A 27842-nucleotide genomic window follows, 5' to 3' on the forward strand; every position below is an offset into this window, starting at 1 on the left:
TACTTGAAGAGCTTAGAGTACTGTTGAGATACGTTCAACTGACACAACCTCAACAACTCTGAAATGTCATATTTCTGGCTTCATAGTATGGATAGCTAGAGAAAGTGCAGGGCATGACATAGCAAGTAACTTTTATTTACTTAGCACAGTTAGAAGCATGAAAATAAATATTCCTTTTTAGAAAGATGGAAATCATTATGGTTTCTTCAGAAGAAATGACCTGTGTCATGAGACTGTTGTGTCCTTGACTCGCCTGGTAATATAGACCCCTCTAGATTTTACAGATGTGTTTAAATAAATAATAAATAGAAAATTAAAAAAATAAAATAAAGAAATAATTTTAAAAAATCATTTATATACACCAGGTAACAGAAAGAAGTTGGCCATATTTAGCAAATGACAGGGTATCTCCAAAGCCAGTGGAAATGTATTTTCTAATAAAATAGCCTAAAAAAGACAGGTAGTGAAATATAGTGTACCTTACTGAAATTGTTATGAACTCATAAAATTTAAAAAAGTAAAAGATGATGACAGGTAGTGTATTTTTTTTGCTATAAATACAGAAAATATCCTAACATAATGCCAAAGAGGGTGGTTTAATAAGTTTAATATGATAGATGGAAGAAACAATCATTTGTGAACCAGGGTTGCTGTTGGAACAAACGTCTGATAGTGAAAGCAGAAGTAGTTGGCAGGGGTGCTTCTATGATATGTTAGATTTTATGTCTTGAGATGGCCCGTCCATTCTTGTTTTCACGTACTGTTTGATTTGCATTTGATATCCAAAGTGGATATCAAAGTGGGATTTGCATTTGATATCCAAAGATCAGATTTGTTTCTTGCAGGTTGAAAGCATCTGCTACTTCTAAATCTCTTTTTCCTAAGGTTTTTTGCAGCCTGTGCGTACCCAGAATTTCTGTCATCTTGAAAGGCTAAACTGCAGCGATTTTTACCTCTTCAGATATGTATGAAAACGTGCACGCATATATTATACTGCTTTATGAATTTTTTCTTTGTTTCATAGTTACATGCTTTTCTTGGTTGCCTGTAGTACTCCTATGGCCACCTACTTAACTTTCCAGCTTCCAGTCCTCCAAATTACTGTATCTCAGCACGGGAATGTTGACAAAGTAAATCCTTTTTTAAAGGAGAAATAAATACCTGTATACTTGGGGCTCAGTCTAAATGAAAGTTCTGTCGGTATAATTATACTGTTTTCCTCACATCTTTAAACGTGGGTCTGTCTGCATAGATTGTTAGTAACTGACTAATGCTACAGATTTAGCTTATCTTCTGAGAACTTAATTTTAAATATAACTTTGGAACAAAAGAGCAGTGCTTAATAGCTGAATATAAACTTTTGGTCAATCTTTTTTAAAACTTGCTTACAGATTCAGGCCATCATGAAAGCCGGTGTCAGTATTTATTACGGAATGCTATTATATCACATTGGTAAGGAACTGAAGTTTGCTTTTCAGGGTGTTGCTGAGAATAACAAATCCACAGCGAATGTTCTGCATTTCTTTATTTTGGCCTCGAGCTAATGAGCACATTCAGTGGGATTCAAGGGCATCCAGCATGGAAGAGACCTTATACGCTCCACTTCTGTGGTTACATCCAAACTTCTTTCTCTTTTCATGCTTCCAGGTTCTCCTTCCCACTCTGGCCAGCCCACCAAACCCAGGTTTTCCATGAGAGAAGTGAGAATGCACAAATGCTGCAGGACCGAGACAAACAAAAATACTTCATACAGAGATGGGAAGGTACGGGTCCCACAGCTGTATCACTGTACTCCAAATACAGATCCATTTCAGTGGCATCCCTTTTTCACTTACATGAATAAACTTCACCAGATGATGAGTTAATTTTATCTGCAATAGTTATTAATTGATCTTTCAGTTCATATTTTTTATTTTCATTCTGATTCACTGTTGATCAGCAGTAACAGGCAATGGAAATGATTAGATAAGCTATTCTTCCCTACCTACTTGGAAAGCAAAAGTCAACTCCCACTTTTTGTTTTCCCATTCTCTTGTAAACAGAGGCTACATAATATTGCAACTGGAGAAAGGGAGTAGCTACAGCTTTCTGGATAACAGCGTGAGAGCGGGTAGGCGGAGTACATGGTATATTTAGGATGGCAGGATCATATTGCCGTTGGGGTGGTAGCTCTGGGTTTCTGTTTGCTTTTCTGCATGTTAATGTCTAGCGCTGCCCTGTTTTTATAACCAGGGAACTAAGAAAAGAGAAAATAAAATTTACTGTAAGGGAACAACTGTACTGAAGCACGGCAAAGGGAAGAGCTAAGATCTGACGTAGCAATCCAAGTATTCTGATCTATAGCTATGAATGCAGTATGTGTGGAAGATTGACAGAGCAGCCACTTGCGATTCTCATTCATGTGTTTGGCCGGGGACTGCTTTTGTACAGAGCTGTTCAAATGTATTCCAGGAGCACAGTACTCAAGGAACTTGGCCCTCAGGGAATCTTAATGCACCCATAATGCACAGCTTTCAGCAAGCAAGTTGCTTACATGTCTTGAGTTATTGTAAAGAGTGAAAAGTGAATGCACAGTATGTTTTGCACCTATCTTCTGCATTCACATGGTGAACAAAAAGTGATAATTATTAGTCATTACTGCTTAGTAGAAGTGTGCGCTCAGGAGTTGTTTCTTAGACTCTTGGATGTTTTAATATATTTTTCATGACTCTCCTACAGTGAAATTTATTTCCTGATTTTCAGTTAATGATTTATTTTTGCTTGGTGGCTTTTTAGCAATAGTGTTTGTCTCTAGTATTTAGATAGTGGACTAAAAATACCATAATTGTTTCAAAGGCATTATGAAAAGCCTAGGCCCAATATATTAATTTGCTCTAGAAAGGTAGGAGATCTCTTAAGATGATTTAATTGTAAGCCCAGAAATGTACTAACAGTAAAAGCATTCATTACAGAAAATTACGTCTCATACAATGAAATAAAGAAAAATAATGTATAATGTAAAACCAGTAAGTTCAGGATAACATCCACTTAGTTTTAAAGACCAAGATCTTTATTCATGTAAGATTGGATCAAAATCAAAAGAAAGTGCCTGCTGAAAAAAAACAACTTAGTGTTACCTTTGTTAAAAACTGAATAAATTCCATGTATCGCTGAAGCCTCCATAGGTAAGAAAAGGACTTGTGGAGTCTCTGTGCAGAAGTACTGTCGTTGCTCAGTTGAGCTTACACAGCACTCAGAACAGACCTTATCTGGCTTACTCGTTGGTCTGTGCCCTTCATTTTTAATGTCTTCATCAAATTTGTAATTGTTTGAAAAATTGAAAGTGCTTGAGGTGAGCTGTATAAAAGTTCTTGTCCCTTTTGTCCTCAGAGGAGCTGTCGATCTTTTTCATGAGCCCCATTCTTAAACTTGAGCTTCAGAAAAGAATATGGTATGCTTTTAATATTTTAATCCAGAGTTGTTTGCCTTTTTTACAGAAAATCTGATTTTACAGAAAATCTATATGATAAATAAAAACGCCCGTCCACACTACAATATGTTTAATGTATGATTCCAAACAAAATACACAGAAAAAAGCCATGCTAAATCTCAACGATTAAATGCTTAATACATGGAAATGGAATAGGAATCATGCTTGTTCGTATTATAATTTCAGAGATACAGCATGTATAGTACTTACTGCAAAACTATCAAAAAATAGTTCTAAGTGAACTTTCAGGAATTGTGTTCTCTTAATTGAGTGCCGGAAACTGTGAAAGATACGGCAACTGAAAAACTTGTGATGTAAACTTAATGATTAAACTCAGAAATGCAGAGATCAAAGAGAAACTGCTGGGAAGATGTGAGAATTAAGTCAGTTACAGATGTAAATAGAAGTTTCTCACCAAAAGGTCTGTTGCCAGTGCAAGAATGAAAGCTTCAGTCAATCGAAAAGAAGAATATAGGAGGATCAAAGAATATGTCAATAGATAGTAAAATGAAACCTCAATTAGTTACAAATTAATTTCAGCTTTAAGTAAGGGATAAGTTTTAACAGGGATAAATTCTTTCCTTTTTGTCTAAACCAAGTACAGGTTAATAAGATGAGAATTTTGAATTTTATCATCAGCAATTACTGAAATGATAAGATCAGGGCAGAAACTGTTTTCCCAATGTTTTCCAGTTAGCACAGGTATACAAAATTCACACACGGGAGAGCTTATCTAAGTGTTTCATATGAAAGTTAACATGTTATCTGTGGTTATATATGCTAGAGGTTGCTTCAGAAGGCTTTTACAAGAGTTTATCTTGGTTTTGGAATGCTGCTTGCGATATATTATTCTGCACATTATAATCTGAATTATCCATACTCCAGAAGTAGTTTTACTCATTGTTGCCATGACTGTGGTCACAGTACTTTTGCCATGCTAAACACATCTCCACAGGAGGTGAGAAACAGCAGGAAGCAAATTGCAACCAATCCTAATCCCACTTTTTGGAAAGAGAAATAAGTCTGTACGTGGCATAATTTATGCTCTTCAGCATGCCAGTTCAGTTGACGCTGGTACTGATATCTTTGCGTTTAAAAGATACGAGGCTTTGCTCTGAGAAGTTCTATTTTTATCTGACTTACTACTTCTGATAAAGCTGGGTCATGCAAGGCCATGACACAATTTCACCTACTCTTCAGACCTAGACAGGTTAGTGAGGTAAATTAAGATTAGCACGACTCTGCTTTACAGAGCTCTGGCAACAATCCTAAGTACAAACGTACATGCAAGAACTAATATCAAATTAAAGGTAATTAAGCAATACATTTCATGGTGTTGACAATTTGGGAGTATGTAGGAGATGACTGATAACAGTTTTAAACTGTTGAAATGTGACTGGCATTTCAATGGATTATGAATTGGCAGCTAGAATATGATGACTGACTAGTTATAACTGCCCTGCTGCATTTCGACAGTGTCAACTACTCATTAACCAGCCAAACGACAAAATCGAATTAAAAGGCGTACTTATAGCCACTACTGTACAAGCCCCTGGAGACCCTGAATAAACAGATGGATCTTGTACTGAGTACCAGATGTGAACTGGCAAGGAAACAGTTCCAAAGGCATCATTCCCCTTCACTGAAAATTCTTCGTGTAGATGTTCAGATCTTGGGGCAACTGAGAAGAAACAGAATGCCTCAAAATGCATAGGAGGACAAATCTCATTCATAAACATTCAAGTTCAGAGCTAATGCAGAGAAGTAAAGTTCTTGCCTTTTTTAAGAGACTATATGTAAGAGTAAGTTGTTGGATAATAGTTCTGTTAAGGCATTGAATTAAAATGCTTATTTTTTTAACCAATAATAGTTGAAGAAGAGATATGCGAGTGAATGAAATTCTAGGAAGCGTTCAGATCTCATGCTGCAGGGTAAGAGCCAACAAGCTCCAAGAGTGAAGCAATGCATTGACAAAGACAAGCATTGGTCTATTGGAATGTGAAAAATAACATTTCTGTTAATACAGGTACATGTACATGAAAGTAGGCATGGTGCAGTCCAACTGACTGATTGCATAGTCTCAAATATAAACTTTTGGAGGCTCAGCGTGGAACTACAGTGATGAAACCACTGTTTATGCAGATAGACGGCTGGTTTTGGCAGAGGAGAAACCAAATCATCGTGTAAATTGTTTTAATTACAAAACTAGGTAAGTTAATATAGTCCAAAATTTGAGTTAGTTTATTTTTGAGAGTAAATTCCAAGCTGCTTTATTAAAAGATGCGTTCATACATTTTTAAACTAAAGCCTCACATTCTCAGTAAATGCTTTGAGGGCTTTCTTAAAAATGTGTCCCTAAGGACGAACCACTGGCTCAGCTGAAGCGAGTGGAAGTTTCCCAATTATTTTCATGAGGTCAGAACATCACGCTCATTGTTGAAGAGGCATCTTAATATAATATAAGTTAACTGTGAAATACCGTACATATGGTGGCACCTTCTAAAAAGCTGTAATTGTTTATGCACTCAGGTAGTAAAATAGCAGAAATGAATAAGATATATCTAAATCAATTTATAAATTAAATATTTGCCTTATGAACATTAACAATCATGCATTTTAATATAGACAAGACTTAAAGCACAACCACTGCTATTATTCCTAATTCACAATATATTCATTGCTTGCAGACTATAATTTAAAAATACTAAGCTGTGACAGCTTGCCGGAACTTTTCCTGCAAGGACCAACTGATGGAGTTTTTCTAAAGAGACTTCATAAAAGAAGCAGCAGCAGCAGCAAATTGAGTGACCCTACAAGTGCAAGCTGCAGCAGTTGTCCCTCCAGTCTTCCCAATAAGATTTGTTGAAATTCTCTGTATCGCAACATCTTTATTGGTAATGGATCCCTCCCTTAATTTGCACTGATGCATTTGGAATGTCAGCTTCCAAAACAAGGCACATGGGAGGCATTTAAAGTAGACTTTTTGAAAGGAAAATGAACAAAGAGCATGTCAGGTTCCATTTTGATTTGCATGACAAATCCAGCATGCAGTGTTCTGGTGGGTCGGGCTGGGCTTGCCTGCCACTCACTGCATTTGTCACTTTGGTTTGAACACTTCTGACAGTCCGTTATGTTAATTGTTCTAAGGATTGTTTTGCTGGGAGAAGAAAAGGAAAGGCATTTTTATTTTTTTTACTTTTTCCATTTACAGGAAAGGAGGGATATCTGAGGGAACAGAAAATGCTTTCAATGGGTTTGTGATCTATTTTGTTTGTAAATAATCCTGCAAGGTCATCAACAAGTTCAGTATTTTAAATCTTATTGTTACTCAGTCTGTGCATGTGTTTTGAGTGGGGAATACCAGGCCCCTAAACTAGAAACTTGGGGAGTCTATTGTTTTGGTGCAAACCATTCTTTCTTCCTTTGAGTCCCACAGTGATGGGTCCTGCGGAGTGGTTTGTGCTGTGCCTGTGTGCTTCTATCACATGATATTGTGGTGCTTTGACAAGTGCTAACAAGGGATTTAATGCCCTGAGAGGCATTGTTGGACTCACATTGTTATCAGTATGTGGACAGTATGTGAATAACTCTCACATGTGTACAAGACCTGTTGGTAGATACATGCCTATGACTGAATTCTGGAGGCACAATTCAAGGTGGAGGTCGCTGTTGCCCCTTAGGATGCACACACTTCTCTATCATCTACGGTAAAGCAGTCATGGATGTTTGGTGGTGGGGTTTGAGTTTCAGAGTTCCTAACCAGCTGCAGGTGGCAGAACACTGTAGGTTGATCACAAAACAATATTTTCAGACTGACAGAATGATCAACCATAAAGTTTCAGGAGAAGACCCTGTTGTTTATGTTTGTGTCTCTCTGTCGTGGTTTTGGCCGGATTGGCTCATCAGAACAACAGATGGCCCTCCCCCCCACTCTCCTCAGAGAGGAGAGGAAGAGATAAGGAGATTTACAAGTTTAGAAAAAGAACTAAACTACTTTAATGAAAATAATAATAAATAAGAAAATAGTAAATAATAATAGAATAATAAAAATTAAAGAAAAAAGTATACAATATATACACAACCGTATCCAGCTCCCAGGATGACGATCGCATCACCAGCAGACACAGGGAAAGTCCCAGACTGGAGTCAGCGACGGACAGGAGCTGAATTCCGGAACTAGAGTCAGGAATGCTCGGATCGGGATCAAAGGCAGACGAACAGACAGGGTCCTCCTCAGACGTCGGCCATTGAAGAAAGAGCGAGCCGGAGCCCCCTTGCCCCTTTGATCCCTCAGCTTTTATACGGAGCGTGGTGCAGATGGGATGGAATACCCTGTTGGTCAGTTTGGGGTCCCCTGTCCCGTCTGCTCCTCCCTGCAGGTGGGACCCCTCTGTGCTTCCACGCTTCCGACCCTCTAACAGGGCAAGCAGCGAAGTTAGCTGACCTTGGTTGTTATAGCAATAAGTCTAAGCAAGAGCCCCTGTGCATACAGTTCCTTGGTGTAATCAGGTCTTATCACTCTGAGAGTGAACGGTTTCTAAAGAATATGCTGTTAATTTCAGGCTTTAGTCAGTTAGAAGAGGCCCAGCTAAAAAGTAAAATTACAAATCAGAAAATTGTTTCTGTTTTACCTCAAATAAAGAATGAAGAGAGCAAGAAGATAAAATTTCCCAGAGGTTTCCAGGTAATGACTGACATCTACCTGTTAAGCTTTGAACTCCTGCACTGCGTGTGGTATTCTTATTTACATGGTGTGATCCAAGTGCACCATGACAGATAAGCTCTCCATACAGAATGCTTTTATAGTATAAAATCATGCAATCGGATGCAGAAATATCAAAATAAATGAAGTTAAATAATCAAATCTAGTCATTCCAGTCATATTCTTGTTTAGTGATTCAGTATGCTAACGTTACTTTTCATGCCCAGTGTAGTCCTCCTTGAGTACTATTTTAGTAAAGTCTGTGGACTTATATGAGAATCAGTTTGAACGGGTGCATCTCAAAAGAAGTCAAACCCAATATAATTAATGTGTTACTGATGATCATGAATAATATTCTTACACCACCGCTGTGAGAAGGATTACCTGTTTTGCTGCGTTATTGAAAGCTGAACTCCATGGGAGGTGAACTCGCGGAACTCTAGTTCCCGAGAGATTGAAGGCTTTCCTCGCATGTGGGGTGGCTGATCCCCCACCAGCCGTCTGTGCTGTGGGAAGTTCCTCCTTCCACAGCAGGGATGGCTCAACTGCGCTGAGGCAGCTGCTGGATTTTGCCAGTTGTATTGTCTATATTGTGAGTATGTAAAGGTGAATTGATAGCACTGTGATGTGCACCACCACAGCTAGTGGCAGGTAGGCGTAGGACATGGGAGCATGCGGGGTGGACACCCTGCAGCAGGAGCTGCTCTTCTCCTCACGAGGTAGGGAAGTGTCCCTTTGTGCTAGACGGCTGAGATGCAGAGCTGCCACAGCCACTGAGCTCGGAACTCAGCACTCTGGAGTTCTTGGTTTTGTGACTGGATGGTGCCTCTTCGTTTCCTGGCAGCTTTCCCATTTGATCATGTCTTGGAAAATGGTGTCACCATTTCCTGTCAGAGTGAAAAGTTGCTAAACCTCTCCCACTGAGAATTAGTTTTTTTTCTTTAATTGGTGCCCGATATTGGAAAAAAAACAGCACGAATCCAAGTCATAGCAGGTGAAAAAAATGACCACTGTTCTTGATAGTTCTTGTAAAGCGTTTTGTCTTATGTGCGCTTTTAGCAGAAGTTAACTTCTCAGGTTCTCACTCTACTCGGCAACACTTTTTAAGCCATTCTACTATCATAAAAGTGGAAGATCACCCACACCTTTTTTGCACTATTGTATGTGAAGAATGCTGTGCCAGAAGCCCTCTTCCCCTTAGTCTCCTGCCTCTAAATCCTCTGCTTTTCCAGAGAAACGGCTCCTGCTTCGTCCTCTAGGAGGGAGTAATGATCACCACAGGTCGGAAGGTGTGGTTCCAGCTCTTCCAGCTCGGTGATGGCAGTGGCAGCTCAAAGTATAACTAGAAGATACTGCTGTGGGTAACACGTATTTAAAGCCACTCTCAAAAAAATTCTCCTACACCGCCATTTTTTTTACACTTCCCTCGTGTAAGAAACAGAAATTTACCATCACCTGTTTTTATTGTTAATTTTCTCAGAAGAAAGGTGCCGTGTGAGAGGGGCTGAGCCGTTTATCCCATGAGGAATCCCACCAGAAGACGATGTCCTTGTGATGTTCTGGGCTGACGTCCCCTCGCCTCGTTCATGGCTCTGGCTGGGGAAGACACCCTGGGAGAGCACCCGGCGGTCCGGCGGCTCCTGAGCTGTTAGAGCCCATCTCTCCTCCAAGCGCCCTTACCACAGGACTCCCAAAACCCGTTACGTTTGGAGCCGGTTTCCCGTTGGAGCTCGCACTTGGTGGCTTCGCCGCCGGCCTCCCCTGGCCGGCATTTTGCCTTTCGCCGGCGGGGCTGCCAGGGGGCGGCAGAGCGGCGCGGCCCCGCTCCGGAAGGCGGCGGGCGGAGCGTTGCGGCGCGGCCGGAAGGGGTGGTGGACAGGGCCGGGCCGGGCGCACGCGTGAGAGCTCGGCGCCGCCGCCGCCATGGCGGAGCGCATCGAGCAGCGGCTGGAGGACCGCGTCCCGGAGCTGGAGCAGCTGGAGCGGGTCGGGCTGTTCACGCGGAAGGAGATCAAGTGAGGCGGGCGGCGGCGGCTGGGGGACCGGGTGCCTGGCCAGGGGCGGGCGGCGCGACCGGGGTGGCTCCGCTCGCTGATTTCGCCTTCCCGTAGGGCCGTCCTGAGGAGAGCTTCGGCTTTGGAGTACAAAATACAGCGGAGAGCGCTTCGGAAGGAGGATTTTATTAATTATATTCAGGTAGGCCGTACTGATTAGCAGAGCGTGCTGCCTCACGTTGTAGCAACAGTTCGGTGAGAAGTGACGGGGTTCTGTAGTGACCCATGTAGGAAACCGGCATCTTCTTAAGGCCTCTCCTCACGTGCCCCGTGGTGTCCACTCCTGAGTGGTTTATCGGCACACCAGGACACAAAGCACGGCCGGGAATTGGTGCCCGAGTTTGGGATGAGAGACTCTTCTTTCTTGTGGTGACTTTTTGCTGTAGTTTTTCGTTTAGTTAAGTGTAGTTAGTTTTCTGTGGTGTTAGGAGTTTGGCTTGTGCATTGCAATTCTAGGAATATGTAGAGTGCTGACAGTTCAAGTCTGAAACATGTGCAATACTACTCAAGCTTGCTTTCAGTCAGCCTTAGAAATGTAGTCATCTGGACAAAAAATTGCTGCTTATGTTTTTCTGGATGTAATTTTTATTATCCACCTGATTAGCTAAAAAAACCCACTTGATCAGTATTTTTTTTTCTTTACTGTTATATGTCTCCTCATTTGCTTTTAAATTTTTTTTTCCACATTTCAGTATGAAATTAATTTGCTGGAACTGATCAAGAAAAGAAGAGCAGTAAGTTTGTCAATTATTTAGAGTGCAGAATACTTTATGCCAAATTTTTTGTTACAGTAAAGTTAATAGTTTTTGTTTTTCTCCTAGCGCACTGGATATTCGTTTAAGAAGGATGAAATTGAGATCTCTATCCTGCATAGAATCCATAGCCTCTTCAACCGTGCTATAGGAAAATGGAAAGTAAGTTTGTTTATTTGTACTGATAAGTTGAAAATTGCCCTCTTGCTATGTAAAATTTATCTAGATATCACTGCTACGAAATATTGGCAATAATGTGGAAGAATGTAATAGAAAAACTAAGTGAATGTTTGTTCTTGCATTTAGCAGTAGCCCAGAAATAGATCGTTCATGTCAGATAGATGTTTTTTGTATACAAACAATATTCTGTCCTTTCTGAGTCATTAGTCCTCAACAGTCTTGAAACAAGTATTGCCATGTGAGTTTGGTCTTTAGGCTTGCAAGGACTAGAAACCGAATGAAAAGAACTTTCAGATGCTTTAGGAAAAGAGCGTCTTGATAAATTTAATGGTAAAACCTAAATGAGGTGCCTGAGGAACTGTTAGAGTGAGCTCTCTGAGTTCAGTGTAACACAGATTTGATTGGAGAGTCTGTGAAGGGTGTGTCTTGAGATGGGAGCGTTGTTTTTTTTCGTGTGTCTCACAAGAATTTAAGGGGGGGTGGAATCTGAGATTCAAAAGCCCTTCTCTCAGCATGCGAAGTTATTGTACTGAGGGTGCACTGTTTGCTTGTCAATGTGCAAGTGATTTTTGTGCTTGCCTTGTTGTAAGGTTGATTCTCCCTTGCATTTCCAATAGGAAGATGTCCAGCTTTGGCTTTCACATGTTGCATTTTGCAAGCAGTGGGTGAGTTTTCAAAATGTTAATCTTTCCTGAGTTGAGATACTGGATTGGTGTTTAATCAGGCACCTGGTACTTGAATTACAAGACAGGGGCACAAACTTCCCTGCCACATGCTGTATTACTGAAATAATTTTTATAGCATTGGTGGAACTTCCTGAGATTTTCACTGATGTGGGTAAGTGCAGAATTTGCCTTAGAATGAATTAGTATAAAATTTGGTGCTTGCACATGGCAAAGGTGAGACTGATTGCATTGATTATATGAAGTACCATTTGGTTTGTGAGAATCATAATATTGGTTATACCTTCTCTGGAATGAATGGATCACCTGTCTGTGAACTGAGATTTTGTTCCAAACATTTCTTATAGTGACTATGCCGAAAAGTGTAATTCTGGCAACTCTGTACTTTGGAAACTTACCTGTGCAAGGCTTCACATTATTATTAACATTCAGTTGTTGTCGTCGCTGCTGTACTGAAGAAGGTGATCTTGTCTTAGTAGTGCAAGTGGCAAAAGGAAAATGCAGTTTTTACCTCAGAATGGTCAGTGAGACTATGGGTTTGTGACTTAGGCCAGATTTGCGTTAGCTGCATACTGCAGAAAGGTTTGAGTTAACTATGCTAATCTAGGCTGGTAACATTTGAAAGTTGGACAATATTGAACAAATATGAGAAACTTTCTACTGAAGATAAAATAGCAGAGAAGTGTCTTTTCCAGTACAATTGCATTGCAACTTGTAACCCTTCATAATGAAACTTTGGTGCTGGTGGTTCAATTTGGTACTGGAATGGGTAAAACAAAACTTTTTTTCTTTTACAGAATGCAAAACATCAGCTTAGTAGGGTGTTTTCTTCCATGTTGGCCATTCATCCCAATAAACCAGGTAAATAAAACAATGGCGAATGCTGCATAAATGACTCAGTATAGATTGTATAGCGTTGGTTTAAGTTCTTATAGATCTCAGTTCAAGCTATTGGGGTAAAAGTTCTTACTCTTTTCTTTGCCTTGTGGCTACTTCGGAGAGAAGGGCTCTGTCAGGGATTGTGCTGAGCAATCAAAAGGTGGTGTGAAGCAGGAGTCCCCATGGTCTGAATGACCATTTTCCAGGTAGACTGGGGACTAGGTAGATGTTTCAGAGGTAGATGTTGAATACTCATGGCTGCTTTTTGTCTTTTGAAGACACCATTGTAGGTTATTGGATCTGTAGCTATACCAGATGAAACTTCCTGGATCTGCTTAGCTGCTTAGATCTGTCCTTTAACTCGGTTTTACATGGGAAATAATCAGTCTTATTCCATTACTGAGCTCATGGATTGTGTTGGAATGGGTACATGGAACAAAAACAACTTGTGCATCCTGGAGAGTAGCTTCAAAGTGGGTTGTCATCAACAGCCACTTGCTTTGCCTTAAAATAAATTCATTTATATCATCTATTGCAGCACTGTGGATTATGGCAGCAAAATGGGAAATGGAGACACGACTTTCGTCAGAAAATGCGAGGCACTTGTTCCTTCGTGCTTTGCGCTTCCATCCAGAGTGCCCAAAACTTTATCAAGAAGTGAGTTCCTGGTTTTCTTCTACGACCAGTTAATTGATCAATCAGAGCAAATCAGGCCAGCATATTTCTCATATCATTCGGAGAAAACTGGAAAAAACTTGTTTCTCAATCAGTGGGGAAATGTTGTCAAAAAGATTTTAAAAAAGAAAAAGATATTTTATACTCACAGCATTTTTCAGTTGTTTAGCAAATACTGTATTTATGTATGTGAGAGTTTTATACTGTTTGTACATAAATGTGTCATAATTCCCTTCTAAAGTACTGTAAGCTCTGCCAGGACGTAGTTCTTTGCATGAGATCTGTCATCCCTAACCTTTGCTAGGGAGCATGGTTTTCTTTGAGGGCAAGTTAAGGTTTAAAGAATTACTAAAAAGTGGTAATTTCTACATGTGAAAACTTCTGGAGTAAATATGTAGGGCAGATAGCTATATGCACAAACCTCTAAAAACCAAGTCTCTCATGTAGACGTATATGGGATATTGGCAAAGTCCTGATTTGTAGCTCCTCAGATAGAGCTTGTGTTACTACGTTTGTGGACTTCGATGTTTTATGATTTATCCCCACATCCTCAATTCTCTCTTGCAGTATTTCAGAATGGAGCTGATGAATGCTGAAAAACAGAGGAAGGAAAAGAAGGAATTTGAACGAGCAAAGATGGACTTGGTACATCAGCTAAAATTACTTAAGAGATGTTGTTTGCTTGCGTATCACACATTTGAATGCATAGTTTCAAGGGATCTGTATTAGTGGTTTGTTTGAGAAAAGCTTAGAGAAAAAAGTTTTTGTTCATGTCCTGTGCCTGCGTTAAGCTTTTGAAGTGTTGGCTGATGCTCAGCTCAAATACTTAAAACATAAATTTTTCTTTACATTTGTAAAGTCTTTTGTTATATCCCTAAGTTTGAAAGTTAATAGTAATTTATGGAAAGGAGTAGTTAAACTTACCATTTCTTATTTCTTTCTAGCTGATGTACGCAAATTGGATAAGAGATAAAAAAACCCCATTAATATCTTGTGATGTTTTTTTCCATGTTTGCAAAAATGGTAGCTGAGAAAGGAAAGCTGTTTTTACAATGATGCTATGCTTGATATTCCAGGGGGAATTCAGTTATTCTGAAGAGATTCTCAATGGGGAAATGGCTCGCATAGTCTACAGGGATGCTGCTCAGAAAATTAAAGGTGATTTAACATTTCTTGAATTTACTCAATAAGAAAATTCTCACCTTTATTTAGCTAATGCAGTAGGTAACAAAGATAGACTTAGCTCTCGTGCACACACTTCAGTAGAACTTAGATAATGACGAATTATAATTTAATAGTGCTGATAGTTCTGATTTCATAGCTGTTCTGCAGGCTGACAGCTCTCTTCTGGTACAACAGCTTTTGGACTGCAGTGGCACAGGTGCTAGGCTTACAGTCTCAAAACTTGTTTGTTTGCTTAAAAAAAACAAAGGGAGAACAGTTCAGAATTACATACCTTTTTTGCTTTGTTGTTTACTGAACATTAGATTGCAACTAATGAGATAGCACTAGTGACAAATAAGTAAGAATTCAGACTAATAATAAAACAGGTTAGATGATTTTAAGTTCACCAGGCTTGGTAAAATTCACCGATTTTATGGAGAGAATTGGGTAAAATAACTGCAAAGTAGCAGCAGATCTCTTTGAGAAACGGTAATAGATGGGGATATTTTGGAAGACAATGGACCAAATATAATAATAGCGTTGAAAAGTAGAGGGGGAAAAAGCGTTAGAGAAAATGACAAAAAGAGATGGCTTAATTTAAATTCCTGGAGAAATACTGGAATAAATAGGCATACAAATGATTTGTAAGCACCTAAAAATAAGGAGGGGAGTAATGGCTGACAGGGATTTGCAATGCACTAATTATGTCAAGTCATGTCACTTGGTATTCTTGCAGATGTTAAGAGTTATAACATCGAAGGCTGTAATTCATTGACGTATACTGTGTGCAGCTTTGGAGAGGTCTGTCCCAAGTGTGGAGCCTTCTGTGTTTCCATGTCAGAGTCAAGTGAAAGAGCAGAGGAGGTGCTTATTAAATTTGCAAGGGGAACCAAGCTGGAAGGATGTGTAAGCATGTCAGGACAGGGCCAGTTTATCACTTTGGATTCTGGAATGTCCTGCTTCTCCGGCCTTTTTTTGTAACTGAAGTTGTGAAGAATATAGCCAGGGAATCAGCATCCTAACGTGGCTTATCATATGGGTGGAACACTTAAGATTTATAGAAAAGAAGAGGGTATCTGTCGATGCGCTTAAATGTTACCTGGGTCTGGACAAAAGCTTGCAAAGATACAGATATGCAAAGTGTGCAATGTATGTAATATTCTGCTTGATAGGTTTTTTTCCTCCCCTTGAAATGTAGGTGTTGAATTCCATCTGGCTGTGCTTTCTATTGCAAAGCTCTTTGATTTTACCCAAGATTTGCAAAAAGAAATTCTTGAAAGGTGAGGTGTGGCTTTGTGTTGTGGTTTTGTTGGTTTTTTGTTTGGTTGGGTTTTTTTTCTGGCAATTCTGGAAATGTTTTTGCTCTGGCATTTTGTTACTTAGAAATTAACTACATTGCTATGCTAATATAACAACCCTTCTAAACAGACTTGCAAAAGAGGAGTGGTGGTTGAGTGGTATTACAGACATGGTGTGTTTAGTTTACAGACCACATTTGCTGATGATCCTCTTACATGGGACTACATGGCCCGTCATGAGCTGGAGCTGGGGTCCCTGCAGTCCACAGAACACACCACAAAACAGACGAAAGTATCTGAAATGACCCAGAGAGAGGAGCGGTGCTCTGCAGTCTTTGAAGAGGCTGTGAAAGCAGTCCCAACAGGTGAAAAGTTCTGCCTGCATTTAAACATCATTTTCTTTTTCTAGTACTTTAGCATTCTGTAGACTGTGAAAGTTTTGAAGTAGGTGTTGTCAGGCGCTGCCATACCTAAGAGAAGGCAAGTAGTTTTTAGATGCTGCTGTTTTGAGATCTATTTTATGTGTTATTGGGGTTATTTTCCAATGAATTTATACTCTCAAAGGAGCTGCTTGACTGAAAGTGCTTTTTGTTGCTTGTTTGCTTTTATTAATGTGACTTAACCAATGAGGAGAATAGAAGCCCACAGATGAATAGAGGCTTGGGAGTTGTAAATAGAGAAAACTTCCTAAATAAAGGAAACCTGTAGAACTGAAGTATATTGGTGGTTAGCTGTGAGTAAGCAATGTTTTTGAGTTGCCAGTGGAGTGGATATCCACCTTCAGCATCTGGCATTGTCCTTAACTCTTAAGGGAGGCTATCAAGGGGCCATCTGTGGAGCGGACTCAAACTTGCTGTTTCTATAGCCTTTGAAGTCAGACAGACAAAGAAGGATTTTGTCACCTGCCCGTGAGTGTCTTTACTTTTGCAGGCCCATTGAAAACTACAGGCAAAGGGTGCAGTGAACATTAATTGTGACAGCGTGTGCTGAAGCCTCAGCTGAACTAAGAGTGGAATGCTCTTTAGAAAGAGTTACTGGCTGCAGCTTACACCAGGAAGCCATTTTTAAATGTTAATGTTATAAATGTGGGGCCTCTTTTATAATACAACCTGTTAAAACAAAGTTGGCATTAACATTTATTGCTTGGATTCTCTATATTCCTTAAAGACAAATATTTGTGCAGTTTTGTGGTTCTATAAAGTGTGATATTATGCCTTTGATTCCACAGAGGACATGTGGAAATACTACATCACTTTTTGCTTAGAGAGATACAACAGGAAAACCAACAGTGAAGAATTAAAACAAAAGGTAAAAGCTTATTAACAAATAAGTAACAAGTAACAAATCATCTCTGTTTTTACTGATTTCTGTAACCCATCAGACAAGAAGCAAATATCTTTTGACATTTTATCAGAAATACTTATCTGCGGCTATGATTAAAAATCATTTAGCCTCCATTGAGGGGATCACTTTTACTGTTAGGTTGATGTATGGCCTGCCTGAACATGAATTACTTGGGCATAAACCAGCCTTATCAGTAAAGTACAGTCACCTCTGGATGCAAGTTAAGAGTGCAAACTCGTTAATGTTCGCTGACAGTCCTGCAAACCTGTTCTTGTTCAAAGAAAAGGACAAATTAAAACAACTCTTGCAAATAAGTCTGAGCAAACTTTGGTGCTGACACATGGGAACTTAATTATGCATCTGTGCTTGGCTATGACTTGGTGAATTAACTAATCATCCTGTGCAGGTTAATTCCCTTTTAATACAGTAAAAGAACATTGCGATGTTTTTCTTTTCCTCCTTAAAGAAAAGAGTAATTCAGGTGCTCAAATTTCCCCTTTATCTTGGAATTTATGCAGGTACCTAAACCGTTAGATACGTAACTCTTACTGAATTTCAGTGACATGTTGATACACTAATCCACTGGGCTTCTTGTAATGCTGGGATCTGTTATATGCAGGAATAATCCTTGTTTTCTTTTTCTTCTTTGTTGGTTTTAGAGGCTGGAGAGGACACTGAGTGTGTTCAACAAAGCCCATGAGTCCAGTTTGCTGCCAGAAGCTCTCTATAAGCAGTGGGTAAGAGCTGACATAGAAAAATAGATTGTGAGACTGTCCTGCATTGCTTACGTGCCTATCTTTGCCATTTTGAGTACCTTGAAAGGCGGGCAATAATGGGTTCAAGGCCTTGCTTTTTAACCAGGTATTACAAATCTCTTGTGGTGATTAGCTGTATCTGCTTGGTTTTAGCTTCAACTATTACTGGAGTCCACCCTCTTTGAGAAGGCTACAGAGGTGGCAGAAGCTGCAACGAAGCGCTTCAGCCTGTCAGTGGAAATGTGGCAGATGAGGCTGCAGGTGCTGATTCAACTAAAGAGTGATGATGTGACCCAGTGTTTTGAAGAAGCCATTAAGCACGTGAAATCTAAGGTCTGTGCTAGTTTTATGGACTTGTATGCATTAATCTTAGACAGGAAACCTCTGCTATTTATTTGAGTGGGTTTTTTTCCTTTACAAGGCATTCAAAGTCCCTAACCATTTTTAAGGTCAAAAGTAAGAACTTGACATTTCATACGCACATTGCATTCAGGAGCGTTAGGGAATTGCAAATTCACTTAATATTCACCGTTTTAAAGTCTGAATGCTCACAGGTGACATTTTACATACACTTCTAGCAGTCATATGGTATTCTTTGTGTCCTACTCGAAAATGCATTTCCTTTTCTTCACTGACTGATGAATTGTTTGCATGTATGGTATTTCAAGGCTTGAATTAGCTGTGTGCTGTCTTGCTGTTCCATTTCAAACCCTGGACACAAGGAGTGAGGAGAGGAAACAAGGAGGTGATTGTTTCTTTCCTCCTTGTTGTTCTCAGAAGTTACCTTTGTACTGCAGTGTTTGGTGATGCAGAACTTGTGTCTCATCCCTGGCAACATGTCTTGCAGCTGTGCAGCTAAGTAGCATTTATCCTCTAAGCGAGGAAGGAAACAAGTAATTCCAGTGTGCAGTCCAAAGTTGTCTAAGAGCTATGTCTAAAGGACACTTTTTACAGCAGCTATAAATACAGAACCTGGTGGATGTGTCGCTGTCTGTTTCTGTAAGTCAGAGTCACTGTATTCCAATCATGTGATTTATCTGCTTACCTTGTAGGGCACTTTGCCAATATGGACCCTCTGGGTGGAATGGAGTGAAGGCATGAAGAGCAAGGAAGACACAGAAGCTGTCTACCAGGTACTTAGCTAATAGAAATCTACTTTTTATGACAGTGTGTAAACAAACAGGAAGAGCGTGTGCGGATGGAACATGTCACAAATGCTTTATACTCTAGGTCCTTCATGCATGTGTTGATATCAAAGCATTTCAAGTAAAACAATGTTACCAAAAATCAGTTGGACATAGGCTTATAAGCATAAATGCCATCCCCACGCTTCTAAGACGTTTACATATTTGTAAGCACATAGCCACCTCTTTTACTTTGTGGTCTAGAAGTTGCTCTGTTTTCAGATGTCAATCTGAACATGCAGAGGAGAATTTTACAATCTGTGAAAACATTCAACCTTGTTACAGAAAACTCAAGAACAAAACTGTGACTTTAATCTGACTGTAAATTCCCTAAATAGCTTAGGGCAAAACATTTCCTTTTTGCCTGGTATGTTGGTTGTTCCCCCTTCCCATTTACAACATAAAACACGTATTTCAGGTGGAAGCTTGAATTCAGTTATTTGTAGAGCATTGTGAAACCCTCTGCATGAAGGATGTTAGGGAAATGACAATTGCCAGCTGTATGGAATATTGGACGAGACATGTGTTTTAGGTTACAAGTAATATTTTAATTTGAAAAATTTGAACTTTGAAAATTTCAGACATCATGTGGGATGCTTTTGTTCAGAACTTTGTCTCACTTAGGAGATCTGCTTTGTGTCAGATGCCTAGTAAGGGAGAAGGTACTGTTTGGTTTGCTCTCCCTTGTTGCCTTTTATTTGTAGCTTATGTGGTGGGTTTGGTTTTTGCTTTGTTTTCCTTTTTAAACTTGCAGAGATCCTTACACGCCACGACTCATGCTGAATCTGTGACTATGAAAGAAAAGTATCTTGACTGGACCTACAGAAATAGTGGTTATAAGAAAGTTAGAAGAGTCTTTACCAGGTGACAAACCTTCAAATGCGATTGTTCTAGGGCATGTGTTAAAAGGCTTTAAGTCTAAAGTTACTTACGTTTTTACTTCAGCCTGTGTGAAAATCGTCCATTTTCACTTGACTTCTTCAGGAAGATGATCCAAATAGAAAAGGAACAAGTAAGTTGTTGAATATCCAATTAGTGCCTTGTATTCGTAAAATACACTTCTAACTTCAGATTTAAAAAGGAAACAGAGGGCTTATGAGTAGCGTCATTAGTTTATGATCGGTTCATATTTGTCTTCTACAGTTGATTCATAGCATGTAATACAAAACCAAGTTCCATGGTAACTAATCTTCGGCAGTGTGCGTGTGCGCGTGTAATTACCATGGCTCTTTTTCTTTGTGAGAACCTAATCAAGCTGCAGATTCACTTCTGTACAAAATAAATAGCCTTTTAATACCTTCCTTTGTTAGGAATCCTGCAAAATGCTTCATCTGAGAGAATACTATGAACGTGCCTTGAGGGAGTTTGGTTCAACAGATTCTGGTAAGGAGATTTTATTTATTTATTTATTCATTCAGTGCTGCCTCTCGTATTTTCATCCATTTCAAAGGTAGCTGTTTGTTCTGCCATCATGATTGCTGTCATGCAGAGTGGAGCTTATTTCTTCTGTGCCATTAAGTGCATGACACTGCAGCGACCCTTCACTTTCAGTTCAGGGTGGCTGGTCACAGTGGGACGGCTTCAGCAGAACTACTAGCAAATAAGGTTTTGACACTGGCTGGTATAAGAGATGCACATCACTTTTAATTTGGATTTGTGAACACTGTGGAGCTCTATGTGTTATTTTTTTTATGTATTCAAGATATCTGCAGTATTCCTTTTAAGGAAGTAAGCAGCTCGATTACTGCTGCATTAGTTTTTAAGACATTCCTGTTCTAGCTGGGAATGGAACCCAGGCTTTTGGTCCTCAAGGGGCAGGGGTTTGTAGTTTCACAAAGTAAGTCTCATTGCGTTAACATCAAGGACGCTTGCAAAAAGAGAGTTTCTAGGTTAGGTTTGGTATGTTTGTTAAGTAATATCCAATCAAAATCTAATCAGAACTTCTATTTTTCTTTTAAAGATCTCTGGCTGGATTATATAAAAGAGGAGCTAAGTCATCCCCAAGGCAAACCAGAAAACTGCGGGAGCATTCACTGGCGAGCCATGAAGATGTTGCAGGGAGATCTGGTGGAAGATTTTGTTTCCAAATACACTTTATTGCAAACTGGACACTTATGAAAAAGCTATAAATAGTTGCAACATGACAGTGTGGATTTTTTTGTACTTTGTACAAAGGTAAATATGTGCCCAGATCATATTAAAGTGTACCTTCAATACATTCATGTATTGGTGTAAAGAAAAAAAAAAGCCATCTGCCCCATTGCAGTTGTTTCTGCTGTTGCTTCTGCCAGGGGCAAGTGCACAGTTAGAGGAGAAAGCAAAGGCGTCTCTGAGTGCGTTCTTCATTGAGACTGGTGAGAGCAAACTCATCCTCCTGCCTAAACATTCAGATGGAATAGTCATAATGCATCAGCTTTCACACTCTGGAAAGCTAATATTATAGCTCATAAATGCAAAAAAAAAACCCATGGAAACTCTACCTGTGAGCGATCTTCGTATCTTACTAAGCTGAGTAATGAAAAGTGGAACACTGGAGAAACAATTTGTAAAATTATGGTATTTGTTGTTTCCTAGCTTTGAAGTCATCTGTAATCCTCTTTTCAAAACCAATCTCTGCAACCACGTTGCATTAGCATTTGCGTCCTAAGCTGTAATTCTGAGAGTGACTATGAAAAGTAGAGGGGAGCTGAGATCTGTTACAAATGCCCCTGATGTGACAGCAGAAAGTTCTGATCTACGCCTAAACTTCCTGTCCACAATGCCTGAAAAATGGGTAATGTTTATTTGAGACAGTGCTTTTCTTGGCTGTTTGCAGAGCCACGTTTTTCCATGTCAAACCCATTAAATCAGCATAAACGCTCTCCTCGGCCCAATCAAGCATGCATAGGGGAAGTACAAGACCATGCAGCAATAGTTCCTTTATCTAATTTTCCAGTGAGTGAATGATGATTTAAAGAAATATTTCTCTGTATTGTCATTAAGATTTTTGACACAAGGAGAAAAACTGCAGCTCCTCTCAAGCAATGAATTCCAGTAACTTTTGACTAGCTGAAAACAAGGTTTGGAGCAACAGCCTGCTAAACTTGCTCCTTCTGTGGCATCTGAACTATGTCCTGCTTTTAGCCAGGCCATCTTCTGTCTCCCCACTAGTTCTCTGCTGTCTTGTGTCTGGCATCGCCCTTCACCCCAGTAACTGTTCCTCATATCCTGTCTGCCCTTCATTGTGTTACTCACTCCCTGGAATCCCTTGTCTTGCTTCTTCAGTTACACAACAAAAAGCGTCAAGTACGGGTTTTGGGGATCTTTTTTTAAGTCCAGCAAAGTTTATAACCCCACCATTTCAGAAAGTTGGGCTCTTTTTCATTACATGTTCTGGTTCCTTACAGAGCTTTGCCCCTCACCTCACCACCTGCAGCCCCTGAGAGTGATACACGTTTCCCAAGAGCAGGTTTGGTCGATAGAGCAGCTGCCAGGTCTGCTCATTCCCACTGCTCCCCACCCCTCGACGCCTTCTCTGGGCCTGCTTCTAGCACGAGGCCTAACGGACATTGGTACCTTTTGGCAAGACTAAAAAGCCAGAGAGCCTGGGGCGGCATTGATGTTTTATTTACAACTTTATGAGCATAAAGGTGTTTTCTTGCAGCTCTTATGTTTGTATTTCTCCACGTTTTTTCTCCAAGTTGTTTTAATTGCTTGTGTCCTGATTCTGATGGGGCTAAACCACGATAGCTTGTTTCTGCCCTTATGTCAGAACGTTTTCCTCTCTCTCTGGAGACAACTTCCAGTAGCCATGACAGAAGTTCTGCATTCGACAAGTGCCAATGGCGCCAGTCCCTGCGGGCGGTGAGGTGGGTGGAGGTCGCAGCGCTGTCCGCCCGAGGCCGAGGCGGGAGAAGCCGCCGCTCGCCCCGCGGCTGGTAGCTCCTCGGGCAGGGGCTGCCGGGGCACAGCCATTACGGTCAGCGGGTTCGGCAGCAGCCGCCCTTCCCAGGAGACCGTCCGCCTGACGGTGCCCGCGGCTGCCTCGGGCGCAGGCGCCGCTGCCGGCGCCGGCCGGGCCGGGCGCTGAGGGGACGCTCGGCTCCGGCAAAGCGGAAAGACGGGCGGCGACGGACGGACGAACGTCTTCTCGCGCCCGGCCCCGCAGCTGCGCGCCCGGACGCTCCCTCAGCGCCGGCCGGCGTGGCGCGGCTGGTGGCACCGCCGCCTCGGCAGGTGTGGTGGGCTCCTGCGGGGCGGGGGGCGGGCGGCAGGGCCCGCCAGTGCGGGGTCGGCCGAAGTACGCGGCGCTGTGCCCTTGTCCGCCAGCCGCGACCCCCTCAGGCCTCCTCCCGCGGCCTTGGGCCTGCCGGGCTCGGCTCTGCGAGCTCCTGGGAGCCTGGCTGCCCGCTCCCACCGCCCTGGGCAGGGGCTGTTCCTTCAGCGAATTCATCTTTGTTGTGGCGTAAGTGGTGGGGATAACTCGCCCTTCCGTTCCTCACTCTCTGGGGGTCATGAAGCCAGTTGAGGTGTTGCCTTCAGCTGTGCATCTGCCATCTTTCCCCAGCTCCTCAGGGCTGCTGGAGGGCCTGGCCCTCTTCTGTCCCCTTGCCTCCCCCCCGAGGTGGTTGGTTCATAGTTATTGGTGCTTGTACTCCTTCCATGCTCTGCAACTGTCACAGTCTGCTGCTGTTCCCAAACAGGTGCATTTTAGGTCAGTTTTGGGACCTGTTCCCAAAATGGCATGAGGAGGATTAGGTCTGTGGCGGAGGAGACTGGCTGTTCTGTGTTGGCTGCTGCCAGAGGTGACTGATGGCGGCAGCAGGATGAGCCATCCCTCATCAGATTTGCTTTCTGAAGTGAAAGCCTGTCTGGTTTAAAACCTCTGATTCATCAAGGGAACAAACAAACAAACAGGTCAGGCACAAGGGCTCAGAAACACCCAAATGCAGTAGAAGTTGTAGCAGCCTCATTGGAAGAATCAATGAAAGGCGCTACTGGATTCTTTAAAACTGTCTTGTAGGTAATGGCTGCTGCCATTGAGTCTGTAGGCTTTGAGGAGGAACAGCTTTCTGATAAGAGAGAAACGATGATCTGGAAGCCCAGAAAAGGTAAGCCTAAACTATTAGGGCAAAACCAAAGCAGATAGTAGTGAAACTTACACTCTGCTTGAGGAAATATACTTAAAATTCTTTGGTGATGCATGGGAAGTGTTTCTTGAGTTACTGCACTGAATTATTTCCATGTAGATATTTATGTGTGCCTACATGCAAGAGTAATTAATCATTACTACCAAACTATTTATTTATTTATTTTGTAAACTAGAGCTGTGGTTTTTCAACGTACCTGTTTTTTAAAATACCAACAGGTGAATGTGGTGAAACAAGACTGCTGGTCCTATGCCCTAGTTTAAAGAGTTTATTTTACAACAAGAGTCTGTGGAAAATCCTGACTTGGGCTAGTGTTGTGATGCAAGCCTATGTTCTGTGTTCCCAAGCATCTGAAGCAGCACTGTAGTGATACTAATATGTAAGGAACCACATATGTTATAATTAGATAGTAGTCACAAAGTGCATTCATATACCTGGCTGAATTATTGCACGCTAAGAATTTAATTGTTCCTGTTTAATTCCTAAGTATCTCTGTTGGCTTTTTCTATTGTTTTTAGAACATTTGCTGAAGAATATACCAAATGTTCTTGATAGTGAGTCTGAAGAAAGTGAATTCTCTGATACCTCTCACAATGAAAATGATGTCAGTGGCTCTCCTGTCGACTGTGTTCATACACATTCTGACCTGGAAGACTTAGATGGTGAAGTCTCCAGTATGTCTGAGGCTGTAACTTTTCCAGAGCTGCAGACTGCTTCGCTGTACGAAGCAGAGGAGGACTGGGATAAAGAATTGGAGAACTCTGAATGTAATCCTTATGGTAAGTACAAATTTACTTGTGCTTCATTTGAGTTTTGGTTAGTATGTGATTGGAGGTAGGTGCTTTGCAGGAGAATGTGTTTGAATAACTCCACATTCTATTTTGGGAAGCAGTTTTTTTGTTCTTGTTGACCTCATGGTCAAAATGCATAATTCTGTTGTCAAATACGGGATTTAAAGGCAGTGTTACAAAGTTCACATGAAACTCTTGCTTGAGCAATTGAATTCTTAGGGAGTGGAACGGTAAAGAGAAGAATTGTATGTGTGTATCGAGTTTCTCTGGAGAAGCTAGGTCTCAGTAATATATCTTTGTTATTCTGAAGCAGAAGAGGAAGGCACATGGAGTGCAGGAATGTAACTTTTTTGTGTAAAAGGAGTTCTTCCTTTCCCCCAAGAAAATTAATTGAGACTGTAGACTGTAATGTCCCTCTAGAGCGTGGAGTTCTTTGGAGGGGAGCAGTACAAGCACTCAGTCTCTGAGTACTGGCTTGTTGTTGCTTTTGTTTTGTTGGGGTTTTTTTTTGTTGTTGTAGGATTTTTTTGGGTCTTTGAGTTTTTTTAAGCTTGATCCTCATAAATGGTTGTGCATGTGATCAGTCCCATGGACAAAGGTGGCGATGGATAGAAGCAGATTCATCCACGTTTTTAGAATTGTATTAACCCTCCAGTTTGTAAACTGTTTTGTGGTGACTCATGTTGAACTGAGAGTCTCAATCTTCATTTGTCAAACTGTACATTGGGATAGAACAAGTAGATGGAGTTTAGCCAGCAGTGGTGACCTGCTGTGTCTTTGCTGAAGCAGAGTAGTACCATTTCCATTTTCTTCTCATTAATGCATATCTTCTGTAATTAATACAAACACATCTTTCTTTCCTTAGAAAATATAAATTATCTGTTAATTTTAATTCCATAAATGGCTGTTGTATTCAAGTTCCGTTGTTTGATAACAGAAGGAAGTGGGAAAGTTTTTGCAGCCTTCCTATAAAGTCATTGTGATTTTAAAATGGAAACACAGTAGTGGTTTTTCACACTGGGTAATCTGAGAAAAAGACCATTTCCTTTTTGGATGTTTCTATCTCTTCCATCCTTCCTTCCCTTTTAATCTCTCATATGCTCAAGTTTATGGAATGTTTTGATTTTTTTTATATTTTTTTTTTTACTGGAACTGTCACAAGTTCTTTTGCTTTATTTAACTAACTCATCCCTACCTGTAGCTTACACTCTTCAAATCCTCACAAATTAAGGAAGCTGTGATTATGGGGTTCAGGTGCTTGTGAAGGATACCGAGTCTGAGTTGTTAACTGCTACAAGTAAAAAATGTGCTTGGTCATCATTTTATGGCTTTTTTAAAAACTTTTTAAAAATGCTTGCTTTAATGGTCTGTTTGTCAGTGCTACTGGAAGGCTGATATTGTGTTGGGTTTTCTGCTGCCCCATACTCTGGGCTTTTCATTTGCTCAGTCCTTTCAGTGCCTGCTGGCTACGAATCTTTTGCTTCTGTTAAAGGACTTTGCCCTATTTTTGTGCTAGGTTGGTTAAATAACAGACTTATTAGGCTTAATTCTAGCCTTGTGTAAATGTTGTTCAGAGCTCGCTTTTACCAGACCCCACCCTTCCATTCTGTCCAGTGACCCAGTTCTTAAAGGGTTTGGAGGGCCCCTTATTGGGATGTGGTTATGGAGAGAGCAGGAAGGGGGAGGAGAAATAAAAGTAATGGTTTCATGAGCCTTTTATGCCTGGAGAAAATGTAGAACTACATGTGTTGTAAGAGCTGGTGTTGGATATTCTGAATCCAGGTACATCATTGAGCTTTTTGGTAAACTGTTTTGTTTCTGTGGCAAGAACCTTCCTTAAAATGAAGATGTTGCCAAACTCAGCTTTCTTTTTCCTTTGTTTGTAGGTCTAATTCATGAGTGCTGGCAGATCAAATTGAAATACCTAACTGGAAGATGTGGTAGACCTGCAAAACAATCTGCTATACTATACCACTGGTTTTCTAAGCATCTCTCATGATTTAAATCTTTTCTTTGATCTTCTTTAGATGCTGGCGATCTCCACTGTGGAAGCTTTCAGGAGAATAATCTTTTGGCCTCATACTCATGGCGAGAGGATTCGTTTTACAACCCAAGCTGTCACCATGCAGCTTGCTTTGCTTTTACGTCACCAGTTAGAATGACTGAGACTGGCCAGTTTGATGATGCTGATGAGTGAGGTTGACCCTGGTCAGAACTAAGTTTGGCTTCTGAGTTCGATTATGTCCTTCACCGATTGAGTCATGTCAGGTCCTTTGGCTTGCTTGCAGAGTTCTGTGTAAGGCCAGAAATGCTACACCATCTCCGAAGTTTTGCTTAGACTGCTTCTGAGCTGTTTATAAATTGACCATGCTGAACCTCTGGAAACAAGAATGCAGGTGCTAGCTGTAAGGAGTCAATACATTTCTGGACTTTTTGTTTCTATTATATAGATCTATGTTGTTGCTAACGAATTGCTTGAGAGGAAGTATTTAATTTCTAAACTTCAGCTTGTTTGCCAAGCTTTGCCAGTTTTGACATGCTGATCCATGTGTGTCTATGTAACTTGTGGTTTTCTTTCCTTTTAATTTGATGCTTCAAATTGGTTCACATAGCTTCAAAAACTGTTCTTCCTTCCAGCTTCTCTGTTGTATTTCTATGTTGCAGTTTGTGATTCCATATCTAATTCTGGTGTTTAACAAAATCAGCCATGACAAATACAGACTGAGTTGTTTTGTTTTTATTTTATGTATTTCAGTATAAAGGGGTTACAAATACGTGATATA

General features: G+C 40.7%; 2 protein-coding genes across 6 annotated transcripts; both read left to right on the forward strand.

Moving 5' to 3' along the window:
• Positions 1 to 10042: 10042 nt before the first annotated feature.
• On the forward strand, positions 10043 to 21400 carry UTP6 (UTP6 small subunit processome component). Of its 5 annotated transcripts, XM_054221902.1 has the most exons (19): positions 10043 to 10186; positions 10283 to 10367; positions 10918 to 10959; positions 11047 to 11139; positions 11775 to 11822; positions 12638 to 12701; positions 13258 to 13376; positions 13962 to 14039; positions 14471 to 14552; positions 15757 to 15838; positions 16040 to 16221; positions 17085 to 17164; positions 17860 to 17937; positions 18109 to 18288; positions 19008 to 19088; positions 19894 to 20003; positions 20085 to 20151; positions 20450 to 20522; positions 21100 to 21400. In XM_054221902.1, the coding sequence occupies exons 1-19, from the start codon at positions 10095 to 10097 to the stop codon at positions 21255 to 21257; spliced, it is 1794 nt and encodes a 597-aa protein (XP_054077877.1). In that variant the 5' UTR covers positions 10043 to 10094; the 3' UTR covers positions 21258 to 21400. The 5 variants fall into 5 exon arrangements, with proteins under 5 accessions (XP_054077877.1, XP_054077879.1, XP_054077878.1 ...); XM_054221904.1 differs by lacking the exon at positions 11775 to 11822 and having other exon boundaries at positions 21100 to 21314; XM_054221903.1 differs by lacking the exon at positions 10918 to 10959 and having other exon boundaries at positions 21100 to 21314.
• A 1966-nt stretch (positions 21401 to 23366) lies between these two features.
• Positions 23367 to 27778, forward strand: COPRS (coordinator of PRMT5 and differentiation stimulator). The gene is made up of 4 exons (XM_054221908.1): positions 23367 to 23583; positions 24142 to 24229; positions 24787 to 25047; positions 27087 to 27778. The coding sequence occupies exons 2-4, from the start codon at positions 24145 to 24147 to the stop codon at positions 27254 to 27256; spliced, it is 516 nt and encodes a 171-aa protein (XP_054077883.1). The 5' UTR covers positions 23367 to 23583; positions 24142 to 24144; the 3' UTR covers positions 27257 to 27778.
• The last annotated feature ends 64 nt before the right edge of the window (positions 27779 to 27842 follow it).

Source organism: Rissa tridactyla, chromosome 15, assembly GCF_028500815.1.
Source record: "Rissa tridactyla isolate bRisTri1 chromosome 15, bRisTri1.patW.cur.20221130, whole genome shotgun sequence".
NCBI classification, from domain to species: domain Eukaryota; kingdom Metazoa; phylum Chordata; class Aves; order Charadriiformes; family Laridae; genus Rissa; species Rissa tridactyla.

Excerpts from the sequence above, each read along its gene's own strand:
- UTP6 (XM_054221902.1), top strand. The coding sequence starts at position 10,095 with ATGGCGGAGCGCATCGAGCAGCGGCTGGAGGACCGCGTCCCGGAGCTG. Across the intron at positions 10,368-10,917 it reads ATTTTATTAATTATATTCAG|TATGAAATTAATTTGCTGGA; the intron begins GTAGGCCGTACT and ends TCCACATTTCAG. Across the intron at positions 19,089-19,893 it reads ACACAGAAGCTGTCTACCAG|AGATCCTTACACGCCACGAC; the intron begins GTACTTAGCTAA and ends TTAAACTTGCAG.
- COPRS (XM_054221908.1), top strand. The coding sequence starts at position 24,145 with ATGGCTGCTGCCATTGAGTCTGTAGGCTTTGAGGAGGAACAGCTTTCT. Across the intron at positions 24,230-24,786 it reads GATCTGGAAGCCCAGAAAAG|AACATTTGCTGAAGAATATA; the intron begins GTAAGCCTAAAC and ends TATTGTTTTTAG. Across the intron at positions 25,048-27,086 it reads CTCTGAATGTAATCCTTATG|ATGCTGGCGATCTCCACTGT; the intron begins GTAAGTACAAAT and ends GATCTTCTTTAG.